Source organism: Tarenaya hassleriana, unplaced genomic scaffold (assembly GCF_000463585.1).
Source record: "Tarenaya hassleriana unplaced genomic scaffold, ASM46358v1 Cleome33, whole genome shotgun sequence".
NCBI classification, from domain to species: domain Eukaryota; kingdom Viridiplantae; phylum Streptophyta; class Magnoliopsida; order Brassicales; family Cleomaceae; genus Tarenaya; species Tarenaya hassleriana.
The window spans coordinates 726,136-750,758 of NW_010966459.1; the positions used below are offsets into that span (position 1 = coordinate 726,136).

Consider the following 24,623-nt stretch of genomic DNA (forward strand, 5'->3'; position numbering starts at 1 on the left):
GAAAGAGTGACTACCTCCTTATTATCAGTAACCTTAAGAACCAACTTGCCGTCACAGTGCCTATACTTCATGGTATACCTTGTCTGTACCACAAATTAGATCATCAGCCAGAAAATTCTCTACAAACAATCCATGGATCCATGATAAACTTTTCCTGAAACTATACATAGAATGTGTGTCGGCTGCCGACGAAAGAATCAAAATCCACAAGAAGGAAAAACTTGAAAGAAAAAATACATTGCATCCGCGGCATCAGAACGTAACCAACGCAATAAGATTCAAACCCACTGTCGGTGTTTATCAAATATTATCCGGAAAACAAAATATGAATGAAGCAACAGAGAAGCAGAAGAACGAGACGGAAGAAAAGTTTACAGATTCGGGATCGGCTCGAAACAGCTGAACAGATCGATCGACAAATTCGTCCCAGGAAACGATGTAGACCATTTTCGATCCAGTCAAATTGATGAGAGAGAATTTGGATTTTAAGAATTTCCCGATCTCAACTCCGTCGGGGAAGAGGCGGAGGAAAAAGGGTTCTTATTTGTGTTTGGAAATGTACATATTGTTTTTTACCGCACCGGTCCGGTTCGGGGATTAAAGGACCGGATCGGTTTAGAAATATTGGGTGGTTCGCTTTGCTAAAACCCTACCGTTCTCTGTACCCTTTGCAATCTCACTGACCTTCGTTCCTCAGTACATCATCATCATGCTATCTCGTTTCTTCCTCAGATCTTCAAATCTACGTCTCGTAGCCCTAGTTACATCCAAATCACAACCTCGGATCTTCTCCTCCTTCATCCGACCTCTCTCCACCAACAGTGGCGGCGATGGGTCCGGGAACGGCTACAATCGGAGTGACGATCCGTGGAAATTTTCTCAACAAAATGAGGAAAAGTTCGGTTCGGTCTTCGGGGAAGATTCGGGCACCCCATCAGGAGTTCCGGGATCCGATTCACTCGCCGGAGAGGACGATTGGCTGAACGCGAAGGATGATGGAGAAGAGAATGTGTTCAAGAGCATCGAGAAGGAGGAGGCGGCGGCGAAGGGCGGAGATGATTGGCTAACGGCGGAGGGGTACAAGCCGGGATCCGATTCACTCGCCGGAGGGGATGATTGGGTGAACGCGAAGGATGATGGAGGGGAAAATGTGTTCAAGGGCATCGAGGAGGAGGAGGCGGTGGCGAAGGGCGGAGTTGATTGCATGACTGCAGAGGAGCACAAGCCGTGGAGTTTGAAAGAGGAAGTGAAGGATGATATATTCGATATAGGCGACGAAATGGCGCCTGACTTTGAGAGCAGCGTGGCAAGCACTGAAGCCTATGATAATGAGCAGCAGAAGCTGATTGAGAGGGAAGAGAAAGAGCTCTCTGCCATTCTCAAGGGTAAGATTTGTTTCTTTGGCTCCTGGGTTTCTTCTTCGTGGATTCCGATTCTGTGCCTCCTATGTTGGAAATGTCTATAGATTTTGATTCCGGAAATAAATGGATAGCTATCAATGTTGATGATGACTTTACTTCATTGATAATGGAACCACGGGTAACTTTTTGAATGGACCATCATCCGAGTATGATCAATCTATTGATTTTCCTGTTGTACGTGTTAGTAGATCTGCTACATTTTCCAGAGCCCAGGTGCTTAAGATCCTTAAGCTAATGCAGTAGACTTTTATGTTCCAAGAATTTTGTAGTTTGGCGCTTATTTGATGTGTTTTTTGGTTAATTGTGTCCTGTCTTTCTAATGCACTTGCTGGAAAGAGACAGACTTTCGCAGTTATGAAATTACTAGTTTGACACTCAATCTCTCAGGAGGTATTGGTTCTGAATTTTCTAGTTGATGGTCTGGATATCTTCTGCAGTGGTGGTCTGTGTTATCATGTGTTTCGTTTGAAGTTGGTATCCTTTTTGTCTGTCACGATAAAGTTAGAAGTTATACTGATCAGGCACTTACTATCGCAGGTCCTGATCGAGCGTTTGGAGACCTAATCGCGAAATCGGGTATAACAGACGAAATGCTGGACAGTTTGATTGCCTTAAAGGATTTCCAAGGGATTGAGGGATTACCCCCTCTGACTGAGATCAGAGATATGCGCTATGAAAAAAGTTTAAGAAAGTCATCGCGAGCTGATATAGAGCTGCAGAAGCAAGAGGAGATGGCCAAATCACGGGTTAGACAGGTGGATGAGAAGGGTAGAGCATATGGAACCGGAAGAAGAAAATGTAGCATTGCTCGTGTTTGGATTGAACCTGGAGAGGGGAAGTTCCTTGTTAATGAGAAAGATTTTGATGTCTACTTCCCAATGCTTGATCATCGTGCTGCTCTTCTACGTCCGCTTGCTGAGACAAAAACCTTGGGTCTTTGGGATATCAAGTGCACTGTTAAAGGCGGCGGTGTATCAGGTAAGCCGTATGACAACCTTAGTAGCCTGTTGGAACTTTTCGTGATTGAAATTTTGTAATCCAATCTGAGTTCAAGTATCTTCCCAGGGGATGCACATCAGAAAATATCGGTTAGAACTACACATTCTTATGTTTTAGGCTTTCTTAAACTGATGAAATCAGGTTGATGGGATTAATTACATACTAGTACTACCATTTAGATTCAAATAGTTGTTAAATGGGAACCAAATGCAGAATTATTCTCAGTAAATAGTTTGGTTAATACTGCTGTAATCAGTGTATATTACAGTTATCTAACCTTAGTCAAATTGTCCTTAACTGCTTTTTTAAAGGTCAAGTTGGGGCGATTCAGTTGGGTATCAGCAGGGCACTGCAAAACTGGGAACCGGACTTGCGTCCGCCTCTGAGATCTGGTAAACCATACCGCTGAACCATTTTGCGGTCTTATTATCGTACATTACCAAACTCTGGTTTTCTGCTAATTCCCTGCCTTGAGTGTAACTGTAAACATGAATGTACGAAATACGGGCATATATGCAGAAATACAAGGGCATGCCCTATATATACAGATACGGATGGATGTTTGATATCTGAGAGTTGTATTTGCGTCTATTATATCTTAGAGCTGAGGAGCGAGTCAGGTTTGTTCTGATCTGGTATCAAAGCCGACTTCGAACTGATTCGGATATCTTTTTTATTCTTGTGAAACTTTTCAGCTGGTTTCTTGACGAGGGATTCAAGAGTGGTGGAAAGGAAGAAACCCGGAAAGGCGAAGGCAAGAAAGAGCTTCCAATGGGTCAAACGTTAACGAAAAAAACCCGTACGAATCTTCTTTTCCTCTCTTTTGTTTTCCTATCACCAGTTTTACCGGTTGGTTAGTTCACCGGCAATAACTCCTGTTTTAGGCCGATTCATGTGTTGTTTGCAGCAACCAACACCTCTCTGTTACGATCTACTTTGTGCCATAAAGAAAAAGGAAAACTTTTTTTGTGGGGGCATTGAGAATTCACGTGTTGTGTTATTTTTGTCGGACGTATAATCCCCCGTGTTTCAGTGACTTTATCTTGGGAGTTTTGGGTTTTGACTTGTGTTCCCTGAACCTTGGAACTATAGAACATGTTGGTTAGTTTATCATATGGGATGCTATATTACATCAATCAGACATATTAGAAATAAGACAGATTCATGTGAAAGTGACGCATGAACACCTTTCATTCTCCTTAATGTCCGAGAAAACAATCAATCCTACGAGTCGGAGTTGACGTCCAAAGACAGATGTGAACTGATAAATTTTTGTCCTTTCAGTTTTGTCATAGGTGACGTGGCTACGGTTCCAAAGAATTGTGTATTAAATGTTGATACGGTTCCAAACTTCCAAAGAATGAACAGACACACAAATTTTCCCATTTCTTTCTCTGATTTTCTATCATTTTCTCAGTTGCCAAACAACCATTTTCTCGGACTATGATATGCTCCATCTAAATAAAAATATCCTCGGAGAAGACATTCATCTGAATACGAGGATGCAACTCAGGAGTTGGTGTAAAGATTTCCCAAAAAAGAAAGATATATGGACAGATTTTGTTCATATTATATAAAGATTGGTTTCACTTGGGGGTGTTATTTAATATTACGTGCAAGCATCTGTTCCTTCGCCCCACACTTCAAGTAGCAGCAACGCCACTGTATCCAAACACCAAATTGTTTAAGTAATCATTTTTTTTCTTCTAAGCAAAAACTATATATACACGCACACACATATACATACATGGAAACCTTGTCGTTCTTCTCATTTTCAGATTTCCTTCCTCCAAATATCTTAATACGGAAACTCTTTAGCCAACACTGAACTTTGTTATATAGACCGGGTGAGTCTTTTTTTCTTTTCTTCAACTACATTGGTCTTCTTCTTATTTTCTTTTGATTTTTAATGTGTTTTTATCATTTAAATTTTTCGTTTATCTGTTGCAATTACACTTTAATTGTATTTTAAATTAAATTTTGAGATAAATACACCCATATATATATATATATACATACATGTCCTCTATATAGTTTTGCATTTTGTTTCTCATATGTACTGATGATAACATGTCGAATGTTAGGTTTTCAAATGAAAAAATATATGGAGATTTTGATGTTAATAACTAATCATAATTTCAACGGGATAAAAAGAAGTTATTTTTTAATTTATTGATTATATACTCAATTTCCATTATGATGCAAATCTCATGCCGAAATATTACAATTGTATGTCGAAGTCTTTGGATATAAAATATTTTCTTTTCAAATGCAAATAATAACGTATGTGAGCTTTTATTTATTATTACTTTGAATTAGAAATCTCTAACTAAATGAATGGAGATAATAATGAGAATTATATCTTCTTCTTTTTTTCAGTGCGGATGGGCAGAGAGATTTTTTCAAGGATCAAAAAGTTTCTTTCATACACAGGTTGATCTCACTGTTCATTTCCTCTATAAATTTACCAATTTTACGTTATAATCGCCTCGTTATTTTATTACCAGAAAAAAATTACTTTTTCACCATTTTTATTTAACTGCGTTCATTTTTTCTCCTCTAGATAAAATGTAACTCGGTATTCTTAATTTCCGATTTCCAGCTTCGGGAGCTACTACTACGAGCCCCAAAAGCCGAGATGACGTGGATGTCCGGGAAGAGTACGCCAACGCATTCCGTACGGAATCATACAACCAGTTCTGGACACGTGTCACTCAGTTAAGCCACAAGAAATCCGCCACGTGTTCACCCATCGAGTCGTCATCCACCTCAGCGCGGCTCATGTCCTATCGTCTCTTCGCCCAAAATCTCCTCGACCCGGATCCGATCACCGTTACCCGGATATTGTATCTGACCCGGACCCGACGCCTGACCCGATTTCTTTTATCGAGTTACTACTCGGAGACAGCGAATGCATTTCTAATTTGCAGTATTTTGCTGAGAAGCGTCGACCGTATCCGCTCTAAGTACGAATCTTTAAAAACCCAAATCGAATTTAAAGCTGATCCGTTGGATCTGATTAATCAATTCATGGAGCTGTCGAAATGGTTCCGCCCGTTTGTCTCGTCGGGTTTCCGGATTCGGGTCGTCCAAAACAACTGCTCAAACCTACTTAACCGGCTTGAATCGAGCCGAGACAAGACCCGTACCAAACTCCGGTTCATTAACGGTTTACGGCACGGTTCGGGCATGTTCGTCGTGGCACTAACTACAACATTGATTGTAACCATAGCTTCTCACGCTTTTGCTCTGTTCATAGCCGGTCCAAGTCTCCTAACCGCCAGATTCAAACCGGCCGGTCTGACCAAGAAGCTTATGAGAACCGCGGCTCAGCTCGACATAGCGGCGAAAGGGACGTACATTTTGAGCCGGGATCTGGACACGATAAGCAGGTTGGTGAGCCGGTTTAACGACGAGGTCGAGCACGCACGAGCCGTGGCCGAGTTCTGGGCGGTGAGAGGGTTAGACCGGGTTCGAGCCAAGGAAGAAGTGGCTCGACAGATGAAGATGACTGGTGAGAGCCTAAGTGAACAACTTGATGAACTTGAAGAACATCTTCACTTGTGTTTCATGACCATCAATAGGGCGAGGAATCTTGTCGTTAGGGAGATTCTGGATCCGGGTCGACCCGGTTGCTCTCTGGGTCCGAAATCCAAGTAAAAATTGGGCGATTGTTGTAATGATTTCAATTTTTTTTCTTCTAAAGATTCGATTTTATGTTTTTCTTTTAGATTTTTGGAATCCATATAAGTTCTAATATAGTAATCTATCATCTAATTAATGCTTAAACCGCCAACGCGAACATTAGGGACTAGGGAGTCTTTTAAACTAAAATTCACTTCCAAACTAAATCAATATTATTTAACTTTATTAATATAAAAATATTTAATTGTTTGGTCCGTCCTTGGCCAACCTATAACCGTTCAAATATTATCTCTTTACCGTACAAATTCACCAATATCACGTATATATGCATTTACCTAAGGTTGTAAATTTTCATGACTTTTTTTTTTTGGTAAATTAAATTTTCACGACTTATTTACAAGGACTACTTTAAAATGGGTCCATGGATAATTACACCAAAAATATATATCTTAAAATGTAACACCTCAATTTATTTATTGTTTCACCACGTACGTACGTAACTCCTTGAATTAGACATGTAATATTATTGCACCGCCATTGTTGTTGTTTCTTCTCGCCGTTAATGCCGAGGTCGAGGATGTTGAATGAGAGATTATGAACCACTGAAATAAAATTTGAAATAATCGCACATGAATTATCGAAATCCAAACCCAAATGTCTCAATTGACATCTCGAAACCAATCTCATATATATGAAATTTGGATATTCGAACGTTTGGTATAGAAAATCGGATCCAAAATAAATGTGGGTAAATTTAAATCAAAATTTTAATTTATTGAAAATATCAGAAAATTGGAAAATCCGGTAATTTGACCATTCCCTGCACGTTACATATATATATTAATTGTTAATTTAGTTAATATAGTTTCACATCTCAACCATAATGCATAATTTAACTAAACCCGGATTGGACCGGATTCATTTGACCGTGATTGTCGGTTATAACGGCCATACCAAAGATAATTTACGGTTATAACGGTCACACTGTAAACCGGTCTTAACGGGTTCCAAGGCCGAACCGGCTCTACATAACTTTAACGCGAATTCCGAGATTGGACCGGTACCGGTTAAACGCATCGTCAACCAAATTTAATGCTCCATGGGACCATGGGTAACGAGCTTTTCGTATCTTTTTATATATATATATATATATATAAGATAAATTCGAATAAAATATTTAATGCAAAATTAACCCCTCGTCTGACTCTAGGTACTTCATTTGGTAAGACAACATAAAAGCTATTGAATCATTAAAAGATTGGTGGAAAAAATAATTGTTATTTTCATATTTTTATAGTAAGGTATGATTATAACAGGGAATATCTTTTCCATATAAAGAAAAAAAAAATCCTATTGATTTGTTCGGCTTAGTATAAACAATAGTTCTTATACAAGGATAAAATATAAAGCATATATTAGAAAAATATATTCCTTTCGGCGCATAATTGTTTTGCTTAAATATTCCAAAAATATTTTTGTTTTAAAAAAAAGATAACACTGTTGCGTATTAGCTGTATCATAAATATACAGACGATGGACCGTATTTATTTCACCCACAAACGTACGGACGATACGAAAAATAAATTTTGAGTTAAAATATCGACGGTAATTATAAAAATTTATAATGAAATATTCGTATTTTAAATGTAAACAAAATAGTCCAACTGAGGTGTGTACACATATTGCTTTTGTATACCGTATATATATATATATTTCATTTCGTACGTCATCTGTAAATTTCATGATTTGATTCCTTTATAAATTATTTTCTTCCGACCGGAAACTAAACATACGTTTTCTCTTTGTATTTTCTAAGAAGAAGTGGTCATAATTCCATGCACTCAAACCAAATAATATTTACTTTAAGACACAAATATTTCCATTTAAATCTCTATTAACCCTAGTCGATGCATATCAAGCTACGGTTCATCAACCTCTAGACGTTACGTGTAGAAAATGTTACCATTTTATTCGAATATATTATAAATGGGTCTCAAGGCAGTCCACCACGACCTAACCACACATGTGAATATTATACTTGCATCTCACATGCATGCGTTGTATATACCATATTTATCCCCGTATAATAATACCATACGTTATACGTACAATGGGAGATCGCCCAATTTCCTAAATCCACCCGATCCCTAACAAAAAGAAAAAAAAAAGCGTTTTGGAGACATTAATTGGTTCACAACCGCTCTCGTTAACCCTTAAATGCAATCCCAACCACACATACTCACACTACATATATATATATATATATTATAAATATATAGACGCACACTTATGTTTTCCAAATCATTTCATTATATATATATAGTTCAAGAAACCCCAAAAAAAAAAAAATAGAGGGAAACCCATTCAAGATCTTGTCGTGTGATCGTGAGAACAATGGCGATAACGAAGGTGAAGATTATGAACACAACTCACGTGAAACCGAAGAATCCGCTTGGGAAGAAACAATGCAATCTCACGACGTTTGATCTCCCCTACTTAGCCTTCTACTACAACCAGAAGCTCCTTCTCTACAAGACCGAGAGCAACGTTGTCTTCGACGAGGATGTCGTGGAGAAACTCAAGGATGGTTTGCGTTTGGTTCTTGAAGACTTTTACCAACTCGCCGGAAAACTCGCAAAGGACGACGCCGGGGTTTTCCGGGTCGAGTATGACGCCGACGACGGAGAGATCGACGGCGTAGAATTCTCGGTGGCGGCTGCTGATGACGTCAGCGTGGACGATCTGACGGGTGAGGATGGGACGGTGACGCTCAAGGAGTTGGTTCCGTACAATGGGATCTTGAACGTGGAAGGACTTCGCAGGCCTCTCCTTGCTGTCCAGGTAACTATTATAATATTGTGTTTTGCATACAGTGCAATTTTCCTTCTTTTCCGATTATGCGCCCTTTATCGGTTATAATATTATAAAATAAAAATATAGTTTTTAATGGAAAGTAAATTAATATAAAATTAGAGTTGAAATAGATTGAGGAAATCAAAGGTTCAATTACATTTCAAATAGAAGTTGAAAGAAACGGAACCTATTTTTTCCCCATAAATTTGAATATAAAACGGGAATGTTATGGAATGATATATATATTAGAAAATATTGGGTGCATATATATACGGATACAAATTGTATATTTCTACGGCATACGGCCATTTCCCTTTCTCTGCATTAGCTTAGAGCTTTAAAAAGCTTATCTTAAATATGATCAGTGAATCTTGAGTTATTATCTGATGCTAATTATTAGGAGAATTGATGGATTTATATCATATTATAATTTCTTTAGTCTGAGGATCTAAACATTTTTTGATGGATGATGATAACGATAAATATTTCATGTTAGGTGAATTTTTTGTTACAGTTTTGGAGGTCGAAAGGATTAAAAAGAAAAATTAATGATTTTCATAAAATAAAATAAAATAAAGAAACCGTAGCCGCTCATATTAGGCGACATTTTTTTTTTGTAAAGTGTAGCATTTATGACCAAAAAAACATAGGACATTTGGGTCAACCCGTTTGACCTTTAGCCAAATTCCAAATGCTTCAAGGAAAAATAAAATAAAATTTAGAGATTCAACTGAATAAAATATTATATGTCATATGGGCCAAACAATAAAATATTATATATACATACATAAAATATGTTTTTTTCACACAAAAATACTATTAATAAATGATTTTAAAAAAATACAAAACCGAGTTCTCCAATTTAAAGAAAAGGCTAGGATTATAATACAAAAAACAAAATAGACGAAACAATGGGGAAAATATTATTCAAGATTTACTTATTTCATGTGTAAAAATATTAATTGTCACGGGTTCACGTACAAATGGTCTCATTTGTTCAAATTCAGCCAACATTAAGAGCTATGATTTAATTAAATTTTTTAATAAAAAGGTTTACATAAAAGAGCCGTTGTTATATATATATATATATTTAATCATATAAGATGTATACGAAGTAAAGAAGAACTTTTAAAAATTTTGCTGTTATAAAATAAATGAAAAATATTATACGAGAATCTGATGTAAAGTGGTATACCTACGTACACAATAAATATTTTCTGATGCTCATTAAATTCTCTACATTTATGATAGACATTTTGGAAACAGGTGTGGTAGTTGGAAGTCTTTGTTTCACTTTAGCTGGTCTTGAGTTTAAACCGATGTTTCTAGCCATCCTTCCTAAAATAATATATCTGTTTTATTTTGCTAATTCGATTTAGATTTGCAATTCGTTAGTTTCCAAAGAAAAATGTTTGAATATTTCTTTGAAAAACCCTTTTAACGAAATTTCCGGTAAATTCATTGGAATTATTACTAAAATATTTGTTACATAAAACAAATCGAATTATTTTGCTTTTAACTAAATTTGTGGAAAACAGGTGACGAAGCTGAAAGATGGGCTGGCGATGGGCCTGGCCTTTAACCATGCCGTCCTGGACGGTACCTCCACGTGGCACTTTATAAGCTCATGGGCCGAGCTCTGTCATGGGGCCCACTCAATCTCCGCCCAACCCTTCCTCGACCGCAGCAAGGCGCGTAACGTGCGCGTCAACCTCCACCTCTCCCTCCCCAACGGCGACTCCGCCGCCGCAGCGCAGCCGCCGCTCCGCGAGAAGGTCTTCAGGTTCTCCGAATCCGCTGTCGACACGGTCAAATCGAGGACCAACGCCTCCGGCTCAGACTCCAAGCCCTTCTCCACCTTTCAGTCCCTCTCCGCCCACATCTGGCGCCATGTCACCCTCGCACGCGGCCTCAACCCCGGCGACGTCACTGTCTTCACCGTCTTCGCCGATTGCCGGCGGCGCGTCGATCCGCCGATGCCAGACGAATATTTCGGGAATCTGATCCAGGCGATCTTCACGGGGACCGCCGCTGGGCTCCTGGCAACGGAGGGTGGACCGGCGATTGGCGCCACCGTGATCCAGAAGGCGATCGCAGCGCACGACGCGCGAGCGATCCAAGCGCGGAACGAGGAATGGGAGAAATCTCCGAAGATCTTCCAGTGGAAAGACGCCGGAGCCAACTGCGTCGCCGTCGGGAGCTCGCCGAGGTTCCGGGTATACGACGTCGATTTCGGTTGGGGAAAACCGGAATTCGTACGGAGTGGGTCCAATAACCGGTTTGACGGTATGGTTTACCTGTACCAAGGGAAAAGTGGAGGAAGAAGCATCGATGTGGAGATCAGTCTGGAAGCTTCGGTCATGGAGAAGCTGGAGAAGGACGCAGACTTTCATCTGAAGATGACGGAGGAGGGGAAGACGGTGAACGGCATTGCTTAAGAATATTTTAATATAATAATTGGACATTAATATGGGCTAATTAGTTAGTTAATTAACTCAAAATCTCGTTTTGGGTTTAATCAGTTAATTAATTGAGCCCTTGATTTAAGCAATTAGGGTATTTGCACTTGGGTGACAATAATTATCCTCTTCGTAGGGTGTGATTATTATAATATTCGGAGTTGATGGTGTCTCTCTGGCACCATTGTGAGTTTTAAAATTGCATTCTCATGGAACTTTTAATTAGTGGATTCATGTATATCTCTGCACTCGGATTTCGAAATTGTGATTTGTGGGTTCTAATTTATTGTCTCAACTACTTCTAAGTAGGGTGGATAATTCATATTTATATTATACAAAAAAGAATTGAATAATACAAATATTTAAAGATATTATATATGGTTTTAAAAATAAAAAATTGAATATAAATCAGAATTATATATATATATGTATTACAAAAAGAACCAAACTCCAAAATAATGGACTCAATACATATCCGATTCCAAATGCTAACCCCTAATTTTAAGTTTTTTTTCTTCTTCTATAAAGTGATAAGTTTCAAGTTTTAGTGTGAAGTGGTAAGAGAACATGCAAAGCATACTCTTATCCTGGATTTAAACCCAAACATGGGGAGGAGCATTCACATGGACTTATCCGATCCTTTGGAAGATGTAGTCGGGTCAAACACCCGGTGAACTTTCGGATTATAAAAAAAAAAACTTTGGGACTGTTGGGTTTGACGAATTTGCTCGGGACCTCATAAGTCGTCTCTTGCATTGTCATTAGAAAATGTTTTTTATTATGAAATTACAGTTTTCTTATGTAAAATACTTCAGATAGACAGGAAGATGACACTAGTGGATGGAATAAAAGATAAGTGGATAATTAAAAAAGATTCTCTTGGTCTAGCAACATCAAGCTCCTCATGGTAACTCTATACATGTAAATCGTAATAGAATAAAATGAAAATGGTTGAATGAAATAATAATAATAATAATAATAAATCAATCAAAATCATTTTATTCAAAACTTTTGCTGTGATATTTTTTGAAATATATTCCATCATTGTTTTTGTAAACAGTAATTAAGTTGAAAAAAAGTATAAGGAATTTCAAATATATTTCATTATATCTTTCATATATATAATCTATGTTTTGGTTGTGTACCATTAGGGGAGTAGTCTAAGTCTATTAGGTTTTGGGGGATAGAATATTTATGGATATGAGGAAACAAGGTAGGCTCTAGATAAAGGACCGACCACAAATATATATATATATATATATATTTCAAATTTGGGACCACCAACATATCAACGAGATCGTGTCACCATTTGATAATCATTCAATCAATTTATTTTGCTTAATATAATTTTAAAAATGAAATAATTATAAACATATGAATTGAAATTCGAGACAAATAATTCACTAATTTTCAATGAACGATGTTTAATTTACATATTGCATTAGTGTGGTGAGGTAATAGCAATACCAATACATATAAAACGGTCATGTTATTATATTGCAGCTTTAAACTTGTTATAAAATAGACAATGACAATAACATGTCTTTCTCAAGTGTCCAAGTGTTTTTTAATTTGATCTTCTTTCTAAGCATATAACCCAACTTCTCCAACTTGGTCTCCGGATTTGGTCTATTTCTTTGGTTTGAGCTATTCTGCATTATCTCATTTCTACATTTTTTATATCGATTTTCTTTATTCAATATACAAATTAATTGTTTTTACTCATATATTTATTGTAATTTGATGGATATTTAGCACGAATTTTGTTCTTATATATATATATATAAATTAATCAATCTGCTATTCTTAATTATTATTTTTAATTTTAATTTTAATTTTAATTTTAATTTTAATTTTTTCTTGCATGACTTAAAGTTTGTCCATTGCCCATTGGCAATAATTCGGATTTGAAAAAAAAAGAGACATTTTTCCCGGAGGTAGGAGAGACATTCACCGGAATGAGCCAAACTTTTTATCTTCCAAGTTGGTAAAATCGGTTGACTCATCACCGAGTCAGCGACTCAGCGAACCAGGAAAAAAAAACGATTCCTTTAGAGGAATCCGACGAGCTTTTTATAAAGCGATTCTGTGCTACAGGCGTATGTATATCCGTCTATACGTATAGAGATAGATAGAGAGAGAGAGAGAGAGATGGGGAGTGTGGGAGAGATCGGCGGAGATGAAGCGGTGTTCAACTTGGATGAGACGATCTTCGTTGCGGTGGCGGAGGATGTGGAGAGGAGTAAGACGACGGTGCTTTGGGCGGCGCGAAATTTCTCCGGCAAGAGGATATGCTTGCTTCATATTCACCGCCCTGCTCGGCCCGCGCCGTGGAGTGAGATCCTCTCTCTCTTTCTCTCTGATTTTCGATTTTGGGGTGAATTATAGTTTTTGTGATGTGATCTGTTTGCTTAGTGGGAAAATGGAAGAAATCCAGTGAAAATTGGAAATTCGTTCATTATCTGGGGTTTGCGAACAGTTTGACTTGCCAAGGTCTACTTTGACATTTCTCTGCAATGTGGAGCATATTTCTGATGATCTTTTTGGTTACTGAGGAAAATAAAGGAAATCAGAGAGATACAGAACTCTTTAGCTATCTAATCGAGACCATAAAGATGTTCATCAAGTTTCTTCCTTTATTTTTGGAATTCTGTGGTTTTGCTCGTGTGCTATGTTTGATCACTGAGAAGATGGAAGAGAATGTAAAAAACTGTTCGCATATTGATTCTTGTCTCCAATTTCAATTTTACCAAAAACCTGGAAGAAGAGGAAGAGAGATGTATGATCAAAGGACTACATGCACCGGGATAATGTGAATAGAATTGATCATTGGCTTTGCTGTACAAGTCAGTGTTTAGTGATGCTTGTTCACTAAGACGGGTTTCATGGTGTCTTGAAACTGAAAAAATATGATGTTATCGCCGTAAGCTTGAACATCGAGGGTTGAGTTGTTTCTCTCAAGATTTTCGTTGTTTTCCTTATTCATTCCCCTTTGATTGTTAAGGTTGTTGAAAAGTTAGTAGTTTCTAAGTATTTGTTTTACCCTTGTCAGACAAGAAACTTGTTGCTGGCAAATTTAGACAAGATTCTGTCAAGGTGATTGAGCACGTTGAGAGACAAAAATTGGACGAGCTTATGAATTCTTATCTTCGACTTCTATCTGAAACTGCGGTACTGCTTCTCTCTCTCTCTCTCTCTCTCTCTCTCTCTTGTTTATTGTTGATTGCAAACACATATATTGCTGTTCTAATGTCATTGTGAAATAAAACGTGGCAACCCAGTTTGGATGTTCCTGGAGTCTGGGTGGATGATTTTGATATTAAGAAAAGAGAAAAATAAATAAGCAAACGTTGTTTGATTTCACATAATTCTTGCAAGTTGCAAAGTTTGGACTTTCTTTGTTGGACCCTTTCGTTTGATAGACTGACAGATTGATCTAGTGTTTTTTAGGTTCAAACAGATAAGCTGTGGATTGCGAGGCCAAATATAGAGGAGGGTATTGTTGAACTAATTACTCGGCACAAGATTAAGTGGTTTGTAATGGGAGCTGCATCAGATAAGCATTATTCATGGTACGGAATATGCATAAATTTTGTCGCTCCTTGCGTGAATTTAACCATTCTGCTGCCATCCTTGACAAACATTCGTTTCAAGACATCCCCAATCGTCTTCCCACTTTCTGCTTTTCCATAGTAGAAGATTTTGGGCCATTAGGATTCTGGTTTCATTTCTTGGAGCAATTTCCTCTAAGGATTAAGGTTAAGAAGAAGTACATATGCAAAGTCTCTGTTTGGATAGAAGAAAAAACTAGTGCCTTGTGTCTCCTAACCGTATATAATTATAGAATAAATGCAGGGGAAAAATTCTGTGAATTCATTACTGAAATTAAAGTGAACTGAGATTAATGAGTTTGACAGCTGATTTTGTGATGAGAATTCTTCCTTGGTGTGGAAGGTAATGGAGACCTTGTTCGAGCTGATATATTGGTTTTGCAAATAAATAATTCATTTAATCCCATTCATGCAAATGTATTCAGACAAGTCCTCAGATCACCATGTTCATTTGACTGAAAGATATATTACTAACTATCTAAGTTTGGGTGCTAGTTATCAGCTCTATTCTAGTGTTCAGCGATGTAAGTTCTCTAGAAAGAAATATGATGAGAGATAGTTGGATATGATTCTATGTCGGTCATTGTTTTTAAATAATCCTTTTTTGGGCCTCATGTGATCAAATTAAATTGAAATGACAGGAAAATGACCGATTTGAAGTCCAAGAAAGCCATATTTGTTTGCCAGAGAGCACCTGTTTCCTGTCATATTTGGTTTCTGTGCAAGGGTTACCTTATCTTTACAAGGTGAATTCTTCTCCTGGGAAATTGCTATTCTGGCTATAAAAGAAAGAAATATACTTTGAATAATGGTCTTGGATGATCCTAAGTTGGCTGTTAAAATACGTGTAAAGAAACCCTTGTATAATCTCGGGCAATCCATTTTAACTATTGGCTTAAATCATTATATTTGAATTCTGGATTATCTGTCACATTCAGCTCTCTGCTTCAAATTTATTGTGGTTTTCCTCACTTCCTTTTTAAATGGGTACTAATTCTCTTAACAGGGCAACAAATGAAGACAGTACTAACAGGGAATCGAGGCCTCCTTTAGTACAGCGAGATTCAGATGCCGAGACAAGGAAATCAGAAAACTTGGAATCATCTTATATGATGAGAAGACTACGCTATTGGCGTAGCCTCCTTGAACAAGGTAGCAGTTGCCCTGGACTTGCAAGGTTGCCTCGCCTGTCGTACTTGTGACTTTCGATTGGTTTTCTGTCTCCGCAGATAACCTTGTTACAGAATCCTGCAGATGCTGACAAAGACACAGGTGAATTGGAGAAAGAGGCAGGGAGTTCCATTCCTCGTGTCTCTTCCGGTTCAAGTTCCTCTGTTGGTGAACTGGTTGCCCCAGAACCTGTTGGCTTGGATACAGCAACTAAGTTAACCGATGAGGTGAGAGGAGTTTTGTTCAGCTATACTTCCATCTCTGATAACTGATAGTATGTGTTAGTTAGTAAATCCACAAATTTAAAACCTTGTTCGTAAGTCCTTTGCATAAGTTATAGTTGACAGGATACTAATCTCAGCAGCTGATTTGTTCTCAAGCGTTTTGTATACAGATGCTGTGAAACATGGTTTTGAGGAAACAGTTATGGAGAGTAATTTATATTTGCATCATATAGCAGAACTTCCATATCAAGAGAAGAGGATGTTGTATACATTTGATTTAAGTGGAGCAAACATTGTAACCTGCTGATAAACGGGTGATACATGTGGAATTTCAGGAGGTGAAGTGTGATCAGGAGGTAGTACACAAAGTTCATCATAAGTATGATAAATTCAATAATGCCATGGACCAGGCAGAGAGAACTATCTATGAAGAAGCTGGAAACAAACAGAAAGAGGATGACAGTACCTTTGAGGCTATATGCAAGGTTATGCATTTATTGTTTATTAATACTCGATTAGTTAGGTATTTTTTACATGGTTTCTTTCCAATCCCTGTCCATTTTTCCATGTTGGCCAATTGATAAATTAGTATCAGGAGATGCATATCTAGCTAGCATTAGGTACCTTCTTTTGTCAGCCAATCAAAACAAATGATCAGTGAAAAGTTTGTTATTTAAGCTCCCACACGTCATAGATTCTACTTTGAATTTGTTTTGAAATCAGCACCTCTAGATGAGCATGGTATGCCTCTGAGGAGTAATAAACATTTAGTTGCAGGAGCAATAATAGCTGGTGCGGGTGCTAGAGATGTTTATTTTATGAAACTTGTATTGTTAAATCTTGTTTCTCCAGGTTACTGATTGTGTTTTGTTATGCCATTTTGCAGTCAAAAGCGTTGGAAAGCTTATGCATGAAGGAGATGAGCCGAAGAAAAAAGCTGGAAGAATTGCTGGGAAGGGAGAAAGAAGATGTAAAGAAGGTAATGGACCAGCATGACAATTTCAAGAAAGAACTAAAGATGGTTCAAGGCCAAAATCTCCAGCTGGAGAATCAAATTCGCAAAATTCGAGACATGGAAAAAGAATATGATGAAAAATTCGTGACAGCTATGGAGCTCTTGAAAAGCTTCAAGCAGAAAAGGGATGAGATGCAGATAGAGCATGGGAAAGCGGTGAGGGAGGTGAATGAGTTGAGAAAACTGGTAAAAGGAGAGTCTGAAAATTCTCGTGGAACGCAGATTCTCGAGTATTCCTTCATGGAACTCAATGAAGCTACTAACGAATTTGACCCCTCCTGGAAACTTGGAGAAGGAAATTATGGAAGCATCTACAAGGGTTATCTTCAACATATTCAAGTTGCTGTAAAGATGTTACCTTCTTATGGCTCCCAGAATCACTTGGAGTTCCAGCATCAGGTAAAAAGACCTTGTGTGTATACCCATGTGCCGATTTTTCTGAAAATGAATATATTGTTGGAAGACGTGTGCGCATGTATGTACATCCCCTCCGATGTATATTCATGCTGTGATTTTTGGTTGGATATCAGGTGGAAATTTTAAGCAGGGTGAGGCATCCGAATCTGGTGACATTGATGGGAGCTTGCACAGAGTCTCAGTCCCTCATTTATCAGTATATTGAGAATGGCAGCCTCGAAGACCGTCTCTCCACCAGACACAACATTCCCCCGCTTTCATGGGAAACTCGGATCAGGATTGCTTCAGAGATTTGCTCTGCCCTCTTGTTTCTCCATTCCAACATGCCTTGCATCATCCATGGAAATCTGAAACCATCCAAGATTCTCCTTGATTCCTATCTTGTCACCAAAACCACTGACTACGGTATTTCGCAGTTGATTCCAGAAGTGAAGATTAACAAACCTGTTCATGTAGATCCGAATTTCTTTGTCTCTGGACGGTTGACACCAGAATTAGACGTATATTCATTCGGGATCATTCTCCTCCAGCTGCTCACCAGGAGACCTGTTTCGGGTATATTGAGAGATGTCAAATGTGCTTTAGAGAATGATAACTTTGGTGCGGTTCTGGATAGTTCGGCTGGAGATTGGCCAGTTGCTCGAGCCAGAAAGCTGGCAAATGTGGCGATGCGTTGCTGTAAAAAGAACCCCTTGAATAGACCAGACCTGTCTGTGGTTCTGCGGGTGATTGAGCGGATGAGGGTTCCCGAAAATTTATCATCATCGTCATCAACACCATCATACTCAGACCACAAAGTTCCACGCCGGGCTCCTTCTCACTTCCTCTGTCCCATTTTCCAGGTACTCAAAATCTCATCGATTTCCCTTCTGCTTCTTTATCAACCTGAACCTATGAAATCTTGTATTTCATGAGCATTTATATGCCAGTTGAGCCTCAAGCTTTGTTTTACTGCATTGATGATCCAACGCAGGAAGTGATGAAAGATCCGCTCATAGCAGCAGATGGGTTCACATATGAAGCAGAAGCAATCCGAGAATGGCTGGTGAATGGACACGACACTTCACCGATGACAAACCTCACGATGGAAGACTGCAACCTCATCCCGAACCGTGCTCTCCAACAAGCCATTCAAGACTGGCAAAACCGTTGGTGAAAAGGCAAGGCGTGTATGTATGTACGTTCTTCTTCTTACCCTCGTTCTTTTGTTACCCCCATCTCTAGTAAATTCTTCCACGCCGCCTATTTCACCGACATAGGAGAAAAACCCTCTTCAGAAGACATCATCTTTCCATTTTTAGATGATACCGCTATTCTTTTGACGGGCACCCTGTAGAGAAGTATACTGCCTTTTCCCCTTTTGTTTACTCTGCAAAACTCGCAGTTGTTAATTGAAGCCACAAGTTGGGAGAGGTTCGATGTCTTTGTAGATAGAAATGGAGTTACAAAGGTGTGATTTCTTTCGTTATTGAATCTGGACTTGTTATCTTATGGTCGAAGAATATTATGCGTTTGAATGTATATTATGACAGAGTTATCCCAAGCTCTCTTAAATATGATGTGACCAAATCGGCATCCAACAAAGATTCTCCCGAAGGCATTACTGAAACTGGATGAACAGTTTGGGTATCAAATCAAGAAGTGTTGAATTCTGCATGGAGAGAGAGAAAACACGTTGTTTTACGTGTATATATGTGTTTCCTTGTACGTACTTCTTCACACCCACAATTTCTTTTGATTGCTTTTTCTTTCTATATTTTTGTGAGGCATGGAAATAGATAAGGTCCAGGACAAGACAGTTCGCTACTCTCTCTCTCTCTCCCTATCTCTCCACAGAAACCCAAAACTCTCTCTCCAAAGAAACCGATGTCGGAAGAGATACAAGAACACCCCCCAACAGCTCCGCCGCCGCCGCCGCGGAAGGGTGGTCTCATCAGCCTCCGGAGGCAGCTGTTTTTGGCCGGCGTCATGGTTTTTTTGGCGGTGAAGGGCCTCGCCGGCGTCGAAGAAATCGCGTTTGTGGTGTTTAGTTATGTTTACTTATACATCTTCCTCTCGAGATTCGCATTTCCTCCCAGGAAAAATGAGCAGAGGCGAAGATTCTCAAACCCTAACGCCAAGCTTTTCCGAGCTTACTTCCTCGCCACGGCTGTTTTTGGTACGATGTTTTTTTTGTGTGTGAAACAAGTCTCGTGAGAGCATATTCTGACTAAACGTGATAAGCGTTTTCAGGCTTGATATTTCCGATCTGTTACATCGGAGATGGAATATTCCGGGGGGATCTGGAAGGGGCAAGAGCAGCATCTAAGCATCTCTTCCTCCTCTGCGGCCAATCCTTCATGGAACCGATAGGTTTTTCCGACAAGTTCTCTATGCCCATTGGAATTCTTGGACCTGTCTTCTCCAACGCTCGCCGTGTCTTCGCCCTCTTGGATTGGATTAGGGCCGAGTTCTCGCCGTCGGCCACTGAACGGCCCGGTGGTCCGATGAGGGTCTACGGTGGAAGAGCCCTTGCTTCGGCCAACATCTTAATATGGTCCTTCAATCTGTTTGGTCTCTTGTTGCCTGTTTTTCTCCCGAGAGCCTGTGAGATTTACTTCTCTGCTGATAAAATTGATTGATGGTACCATCCTCAGATGTACACACACACACACATATATGTATACACATATACATGTAACATGTATGTGCTTGTTCTTATGGGTTGTGTTTAATGCCATACTATAAGCATTCGTACTTCGTTTGCATTTGTTATTTATAATGTTCCTTTGTGTTTTTTATTTGAGATCACATGAATCAATCTCTGGATGTTCAAATGAGGGAAATATTTCTATTCCAACTTCCATTTGGAGAAACTTCTTCCATGGAATGAATACCCGAATGGTTATTTAAAAACCGAGACCGGTATGGTCGGTCCAATTAACCAACATGTTTCTACACATAATTTCATCCGTATGAATAAATCATGGAATGAAGGGATAAATTTGAACCCACAAAAAACCCAGCTCATGAGAATGACCGCATCAAGTTGATCATCGGAGACTCTGAGATTTCTTAAGGGCCAAGTGACCGGAACCATCCTTGTCAAAGAGTCGCTCGATAAGCTCGTCCCAGCTCACCTTGCTGCTGTGCCTGCTTCTCTCGAATGGCAGGAGGGGAGACGATGATGATTCTCCCTCCACTGATGACCCGATCAAGGAATCTTCTTCTTCTTCTTCTTCTTGCTCATGGTGGAAGGTTCCGTACAGGGAAGGAGGTTGGTCGGCATGAGGAACGGCCAAAGTTGCAGCACGTTGAAGGGCTGCTCTGTACTCGAGGTTGTGCTCTTTGGCTAAAGATTCTTGCCTCTCCATCCGTTGCTTCGCCGGTATTTCCATCCTCTTCTCCTTCTCCATCATTATCTTAGCATATCATATTCTCCGGCTCGGTTATTATGAGACAGTAATGACAAAAAATGAAGGACGAAAACTAAGAGGGCAGGGGAGAAACTTTACATCGAGAGCCCTCTGGGATTCCCGTAAGATCCAAATGATGGCATGGTCGGAAGTTGCATTACAAGAAAGAACAATGTGCTCGAACCTCCCGTCTACTGGCACCGCTGTCTTCACCACTGGAGGATGCCTTCCTAGTCTGCCAAAAAAATCCGAACAAAATTAACGAGAGTTTCTACCATCTTCTCATCTCACAAAAGTATTAATAACCAAACCGGGCATGAAATTTGATATGGGTGGTTGAAAAATAACATGAAGTTTATCTCAAACACCATAACTGAACTACCAAAGAACATGAATTCCTATATGTGAATGAACCGAAACCATGGCCAGTAGGATCAGTTACTTGAAAGGCTTTCTTTCAACGATATGGTACATGCGGCCGGGTGCATATAGCCTCCTAGGGTCTTTGAGCATCTTCTCTTCTGAAATACATGTATCCTTCATGCATCTTATGCATAGCAGGCACGGCAAACTGTCCATGAAAACGAATCAAATTAACACAAACCCCCCATTACTGCAACAGACGAGAACTTACAGAAGCTCCTTAACCATAAAAGAGAACTTTTCCAGGCAAGAAACGCAAGCAAGTATAAAGGACAAAACTTTTGAGTTCTTCCGGGCATAAGCAGCTGATCAAAATGTCTCGAGTTTCATCAGGCAAAGCAAATTCTCCCAGTTCGGCTTCAGATGAGAGTTTGATAAACACTGTTAGTTAGTTAAGATAATGATATGTTCAAATATTTTCTTAAACAAGACAGATGACTAACAGAGGTTCTTCCCATTGATAGAACATTTCACAGCACAAGAAACACAAGAAAACACAAAGGGCATGACTTCAGACTTTTCCCAGATATACGATTCACGAGAAAATGTCTATTATCATCTTCCAATCCAAGTTTCACCACTTGACTCTGGGACAATACTTGATATACTCAGATGATTATTTGAGACAAAGATGCATTTCGAGAGATCAGTACCAGAAAAGCGACTTGAAAATGTCTTCTAGAGGCGTCGCTGTCCTGGGCAAGAAATCATCCTGGACAAAAACCAAAAAATATCATTTGGGACCCGACATTCAAACAACAACCATTTGATGTATACATACACGCACTCATCCAGGGAAGGTAAAAACTTCACCTGAAGAACAACAGAGTTGATCACATCTGCATATCTGACAGCCAAATTCAATGACATGCACCTTGCAGGTGCGATAGAGTAGCATCTGACCCTCTTTCTATCTATGTTCTCCAATTTATTAGGATACCTTACCACTAACAAAGCCAACATTGCAGCGACACCTGACCCAAGGGAATGCCCTGCAAAAGTCAGAGTATAACCCGGATTGCTCACGACTAGATCCTTCAAGACGTTACATTCCTCATCTAACACCCATCCTGCAGCTTTCAGCAGCCCATTGTGAACATACCCACCATCGAACATCCTCTTCCCGAGATTATTATCCAAAAGCACAGCATAATCACTCTCCTTTGCCATATTCAACCCCCGGACTGCTAGAACTATATCACTATGATCATGATCAAGATATAGTATATATGAAGGAGCACGCCCTCCGGTGTCTTCATACGTTTTCCTTAGAATCAACCAATCAGGGTTTATTCCATAGCCTTCCGGTGGCTCCCAGAGCGGGTGACGGATATCATCCTCGTAAACAGCTAAGATATAACGGCATAACCGAGGGACGGGTTCAAACTCTTCAGCAGATGCAATCCCCCAATCTTCACTGTCATGACCAGCCGTGTAAAGGCAGCGTTTCCACGCCCAACGTGCACACCCCAGACAGTAAACACATTCTAGAATAGGGCACAACCCACATAGAATCGACATGAACAAAGTCGACTCATACAGTGTATGATATGATGATGATCATTGAACTTTGAACTAAATGTAAAACCTTAATGCTAAGGTCAATAAATAAACCAGAAAGTAAGTAGGACTTTGATGTATATGCAATGAAATATTCGGACTTTATACTTGGAACTACGGAATCTTGGGGATCTGAAGAGACAGAACCTCGAAAATTCCGCGATGGACGAGCTATGTAGCACAAGAATTGATCCCAGACGATAAATGTTGCACGGAGAAGCAGCAATATGAGATTGGTTTGACTAACATTTATGGACAAAAGATTCGACTGTGATCATCAGAAACAATATAATAATCATAACGAGCGATGCTCAAGCTTATAGTCGTGATTGCCACTCTAGAACAAGACCCAAAACTCGAAAACTTCGGAACGGGAACTTAACTCACCACCCAGAAATTAGGGATTCCGCCTTCGAAAAACTCAAAATTCCCCCAACCTGGAAACTCTTGCAGAAACCCAACTCCATAAATACAGAGAACAGTGAATTGTGCAGGAAAAAGTGACGGTTACATCCCCCCAAAAAAGGCAACTCCGGTGACGAAGAAACAGGTTTTCACGCCATGAACGAGACCCACTCGATGACCTCGTGCTTAGCTTCTTTCTCTTTCTTTTTTTTTTTTTCCTTCTGAATTTGTGTGGCGGAAGAAGAAGACAAAGTGATGATTACCCAAGCAAATGAGTGAATTGGTGAAGTAGAAAACAGAACGGCAAACCAAAATCAAAGATCATATTTAATCAGTAGAGAGTCGAGAGAGAGAAATCAATGGTGGTGGCAGCTTCTGCTAAACTACCAAAGAGTCAAACAATAATGGAAGAAGGAGCCACAGCGACCCAATTGAAAACCCAGAGAAACCAGAACCTGACGTCTATGATGACGTCAGCATTGTCTAATACGTGATACGTGTAAAACGGTTACCTTCTTATTTTTTTTTTTATACATTTGAAAAGCCGTGACTACCTACCTTACAAACGGTTTGTAAGCACCTAAGAGTCCCCTATCCAAACTTGGCCACCAGATGCGCCTAACGCTCGGGTCGTAGTTGGACTTAGGCACCTGCGGGTCAAACCCCAAGTCCACGCGCACGAGCCTGCAACACACACGTAGGATGTAAATCATCCCATTATGATAGGCTGATAGAGACGAACTGGCCACCACCCGCGCCTAACAGTCCCCTATCCAGACCTGGCCATCAGACGCACCTAACGCTCGGACCGTAGTTGGACTTAGATGCCTGCGGATCAAACCCAAAGTCCACGCGCACGAGTCTGCAACACACGCGTATGATGTAAATCAACCCATTGTGATAGACTGACAGGCGAACAGGTCAGAGAAAGGAAGGCGGCAGAGTTCGAACCCCCACCTCAAGGAGTTGCCCCCTCTACTCCCAACCAACTGACCTGTCCCCGAAGGCTACCTTCTTATTTTTCAG

At 39.5% G+C, this 24,623-nt stretch overlaps 7 protein-coding genes across 12 annotated transcripts in view; 5 read left to right on the forward strand and 2 right to left on the reverse strand.

Annotated features, from left to right (window-relative positions):
- The window catches only part of LOC104821383 (signal recognition particle 9 kDa protein), a 1,993-nt gene extending 1,457 nt beyond the window's left edge, over positions 1–536 (reverse strand). The window contains exons 1-2 of the mRNA XM_010552240.2: positions 376–536; positions 15–83 (exon numbers count right to left, since the gene is read on the reverse strand). Of these exons, the coding sequence (XP_010550542.1) occupies positions 15–83; positions 376–447 (141 nt within the window). The 5' untranslated portion in view covers positions 448–536. The remainder of the gene's footprint in view (positions 1–14; positions 84–375) is intronic.
- A 117-nt stretch (positions 537–653) lies between these two features.
- On the forward strand, positions 654–3,533 carry LOC104821384 (28S ribosomal protein S9, mitochondrial). The gene is made up of 4 exons (XM_010552241.2): positions 654–1,385; positions 1,959–2,399; positions 2,732–2,812; positions 3,116–3,533. Exons 1-4 carry the CDS (start codon positions 710–712, stop codon positions 3,205–3,207), a joined length of 1,290 nt encoding a protein of 429 aa, XP_010550543.1. The 5' UTR covers positions 654–709; the 3' UTR covers positions 3,208–3,533.
- Positions 3,534–4,180: 647 nt separating this feature from the next.
- Positions 4,181–6,179, forward strand: LOC104821385 (UPF0496 protein At3g49070). Its single transcript, XM_010552242.2, has 3 exons — positions 4,181–4,267; positions 4,800–4,853; positions 5,023–6,179. The coding sequence occupies exons 2-3, from the start codon at positions 4,805–4,807 to the stop codon at positions 6,078–6,080; spliced, it is 1,107 nt and encodes a 368-aa protein (XP_010550544.1). The 5' UTR covers positions 4,181–4,267; positions 4,800–4,804; the 3' UTR covers positions 6,081–6,179.
- A 2,183-nt stretch (positions 6,180–8,362) lies between these two features.
- Positions 8,363–11,663, forward strand: LOC104821386 (BAHD acyltransferase DCR). Its single transcript, XM_010552243.2, has 2 exons — positions 8,363–8,906; positions 10,457–11,663. Exons 1-2 carry the CDS (start codon positions 8,460–8,462, stop codon positions 11,354–11,356), a joined length of 1,347 nt encoding a protein of 448 aa, XP_010550545.1. The 5' UTR covers positions 8,363–8,459; the 3' UTR covers positions 11,357–11,663.
- Positions 11,664–13,370: 1,707 nt separating this feature from the next.
- Positions 13,371–19,660, forward strand: LOC104821389 (U-box domain-containing protein 32). Of its 6 annotated transcripts, none has more exons than XR_773073.2 (12): positions 13,371–13,712; positions 14,430–14,548; positions 14,828–14,949; positions 15,630–15,734; positions 15,995–16,140; positions 16,243–16,385; positions 16,718–16,867; positions 17,269–17,796; positions 17,928–18,656; positions 18,788–18,991; positions 19,199–19,264; positions 19,593–19,660. XR_773073.2 is itself a non-coding variant. In XM_010552248.2 (11 exons), exons 1-10 carry the CDS (start codon positions 13,529–13,531, stop codon positions 18,968–18,970), a joined length of 2,409 nt encoding a protein of 802 aa, XP_010550550.1. In that variant the 5' UTR covers positions 13,371–13,528; the 3' UTR covers positions 18,971–18,991; positions 19,347–19,570. The 6 variants fall into 6 exon arrangements, 4 of the variants coding, with proteins under 4 accessions (XP_010550550.1, XP_010550548.1, XP_010550547.1 ...); XR_773072.2 differs by lacking the exon at positions 19,593–19,660 and adding an exon at positions 19,347–19,570; XM_010552248.2 differs by lacking the exons at positions 19,199–19,264; positions 19,593–19,660 and adding an exon at positions 19,347–19,570.
- Positions 19,660–20,550, forward strand: LOC104821388. Its single transcript, XM_010552244.2, has 2 exons — positions 19,660–19,972; positions 20,047–20,550. Exons 1-2 carry the CDS (start codon positions 19,681–19,683, stop codon positions 20,433–20,435), a joined length of 681 nt encoding a protein of 226 aa, XP_010550546.1. The 5' UTR covers positions 19,660–19,680; the 3' UTR covers positions 20,436–20,550.
- A 128-nt stretch (positions 20,551–20,678) lies between these two features.
- On the reverse strand, positions 20,679–24,612 carry LOC104821390. Its single transcript, XM_010552250.2, has 5 exons — positions 22,446–24,612; positions 22,286–22,344; positions 21,652–21,780; positions 21,309–21,444; positions 20,679–21,215 (listed from the first exon to the last, which is right to left on the reverse strand). Exons 1-5 carry the CDS (start codon positions 23,151–23,153, stop codon positions 20,847–20,849), a joined length of 1,401 nt encoding a protein of 466 aa, XP_010550552.1. The 5' UTR covers positions 23,154–24,612; the 3' UTR covers positions 20,679–20,846.
- Between the last annotated feature and the right edge of the window lie 11 nt (positions 24,613–24,623).

Excerpts from the sequence above, each read along its gene's own strand:
- LOC104821384 (XM_010552241.2), top strand. The coding sequence starts at position 710 with ATGCTATCTCGTTTCTTCCTCAGATCTTCAAATCTACGTCTCGTAGCC. Across the intron at positions 1,386-1,958 it reads GCTCTCTGCCATTCTCAAGG|GTCCTGATCGAGCGTTTGGA; the intron begins GTAAGATTTGTT and ends TTACTATCGCAG. Across the intron at positions 2,400-2,731 it reads TAAAGGCGGCGGTGTATCAG|GTCAAGTTGGGGCGATTCAG; the intron begins GTAAGCCGTATG and ends GCTTTTTTAAAG.
- LOC104821385 (XM_010552242.2), top strand. The coding sequence starts at position 4,805 with ATGGGCAGAGAGATTTTTTCAAGGATCAAAAAGTTTCTTTCATACACA. Across the intron at positions 4,854-5,022 it reads AAAGTTTCTTTCATACACAG|CTTCGGGAGCTACTACTACG; the intron begins GTTGATCTCACT and ends TCCGATTTCCAG.
- LOC104821386 (XM_010552243.2), top strand. The coding sequence starts at position 8,460 with ATGGCGATAACGAAGGTGAAGATTATGAACACAACTCACGTGAAACCG. Across the intron at positions 8,907-10,456 it reads GGCCTCTCCTTGCTGTCCAG|GTGACGAAGCTGAAAGATGG; the intron begins GTAACTATTATA and ends TGTGGAAAACAG.
- LOC104821389 (XM_010552248.2), top strand. The coding sequence starts at position 13,529 with ATGGGGAGTGTGGGAGAGATCGGCGGAGATGAAGCGGTGTTCAACTTG. Across the intron at positions 13,713-14,429 it reads TGCTCGGCCCGCGCCGTGGA|ACAAGAAACTTGTTGCTGGC; the intron begins GTGAGATCCTCT and ends TACCCTTGTCAG. Across the intron at positions 14,950-15,629 it reads TCAGATAAGCATTATTCATG|GAAAATGACCGATTTGAAGT; the intron begins GTACGGAATATG and ends TTGAAATGACAG.
- LOC104821388 (XM_010552244.2), top strand. The coding sequence starts at position 19,681 with ATGTCGGAAGAGATACAAGAACACCCCCCAACAGCTCCGCCGCCGCCG. Across the intron at positions 19,973-20,046 it reads CCTCGCCACGGCTGTTTTTG|GCTTGATATTTCCGATCTGT; the intron begins GTACGATGTTTT and ends AAGCGTTTTCAG.
- LOC104821390 (XM_010552250.2), bottom strand. The coding sequence starts at position 23,153 with ATGTCGATTCTATGTGGGTTGTGCCCTATTCTAGAATGTGTTTACTGT. Across the intron at positions 21,781-22,285 it reads ATTTTCAAGTCGCTTTTCTG|TTTGCCGTGCCTGCTATGCA; the intron begins GTACTGATCTCT and ends TTTCATGGACAG. Across the intron at positions 21,216-21,308 it reads AATCCCAGAGGGCTCTCGAT|ATAATGATGGAGAAGGAGAA; the intron begins GTAAAGTTTCTC and ends TGATATGCTAAG.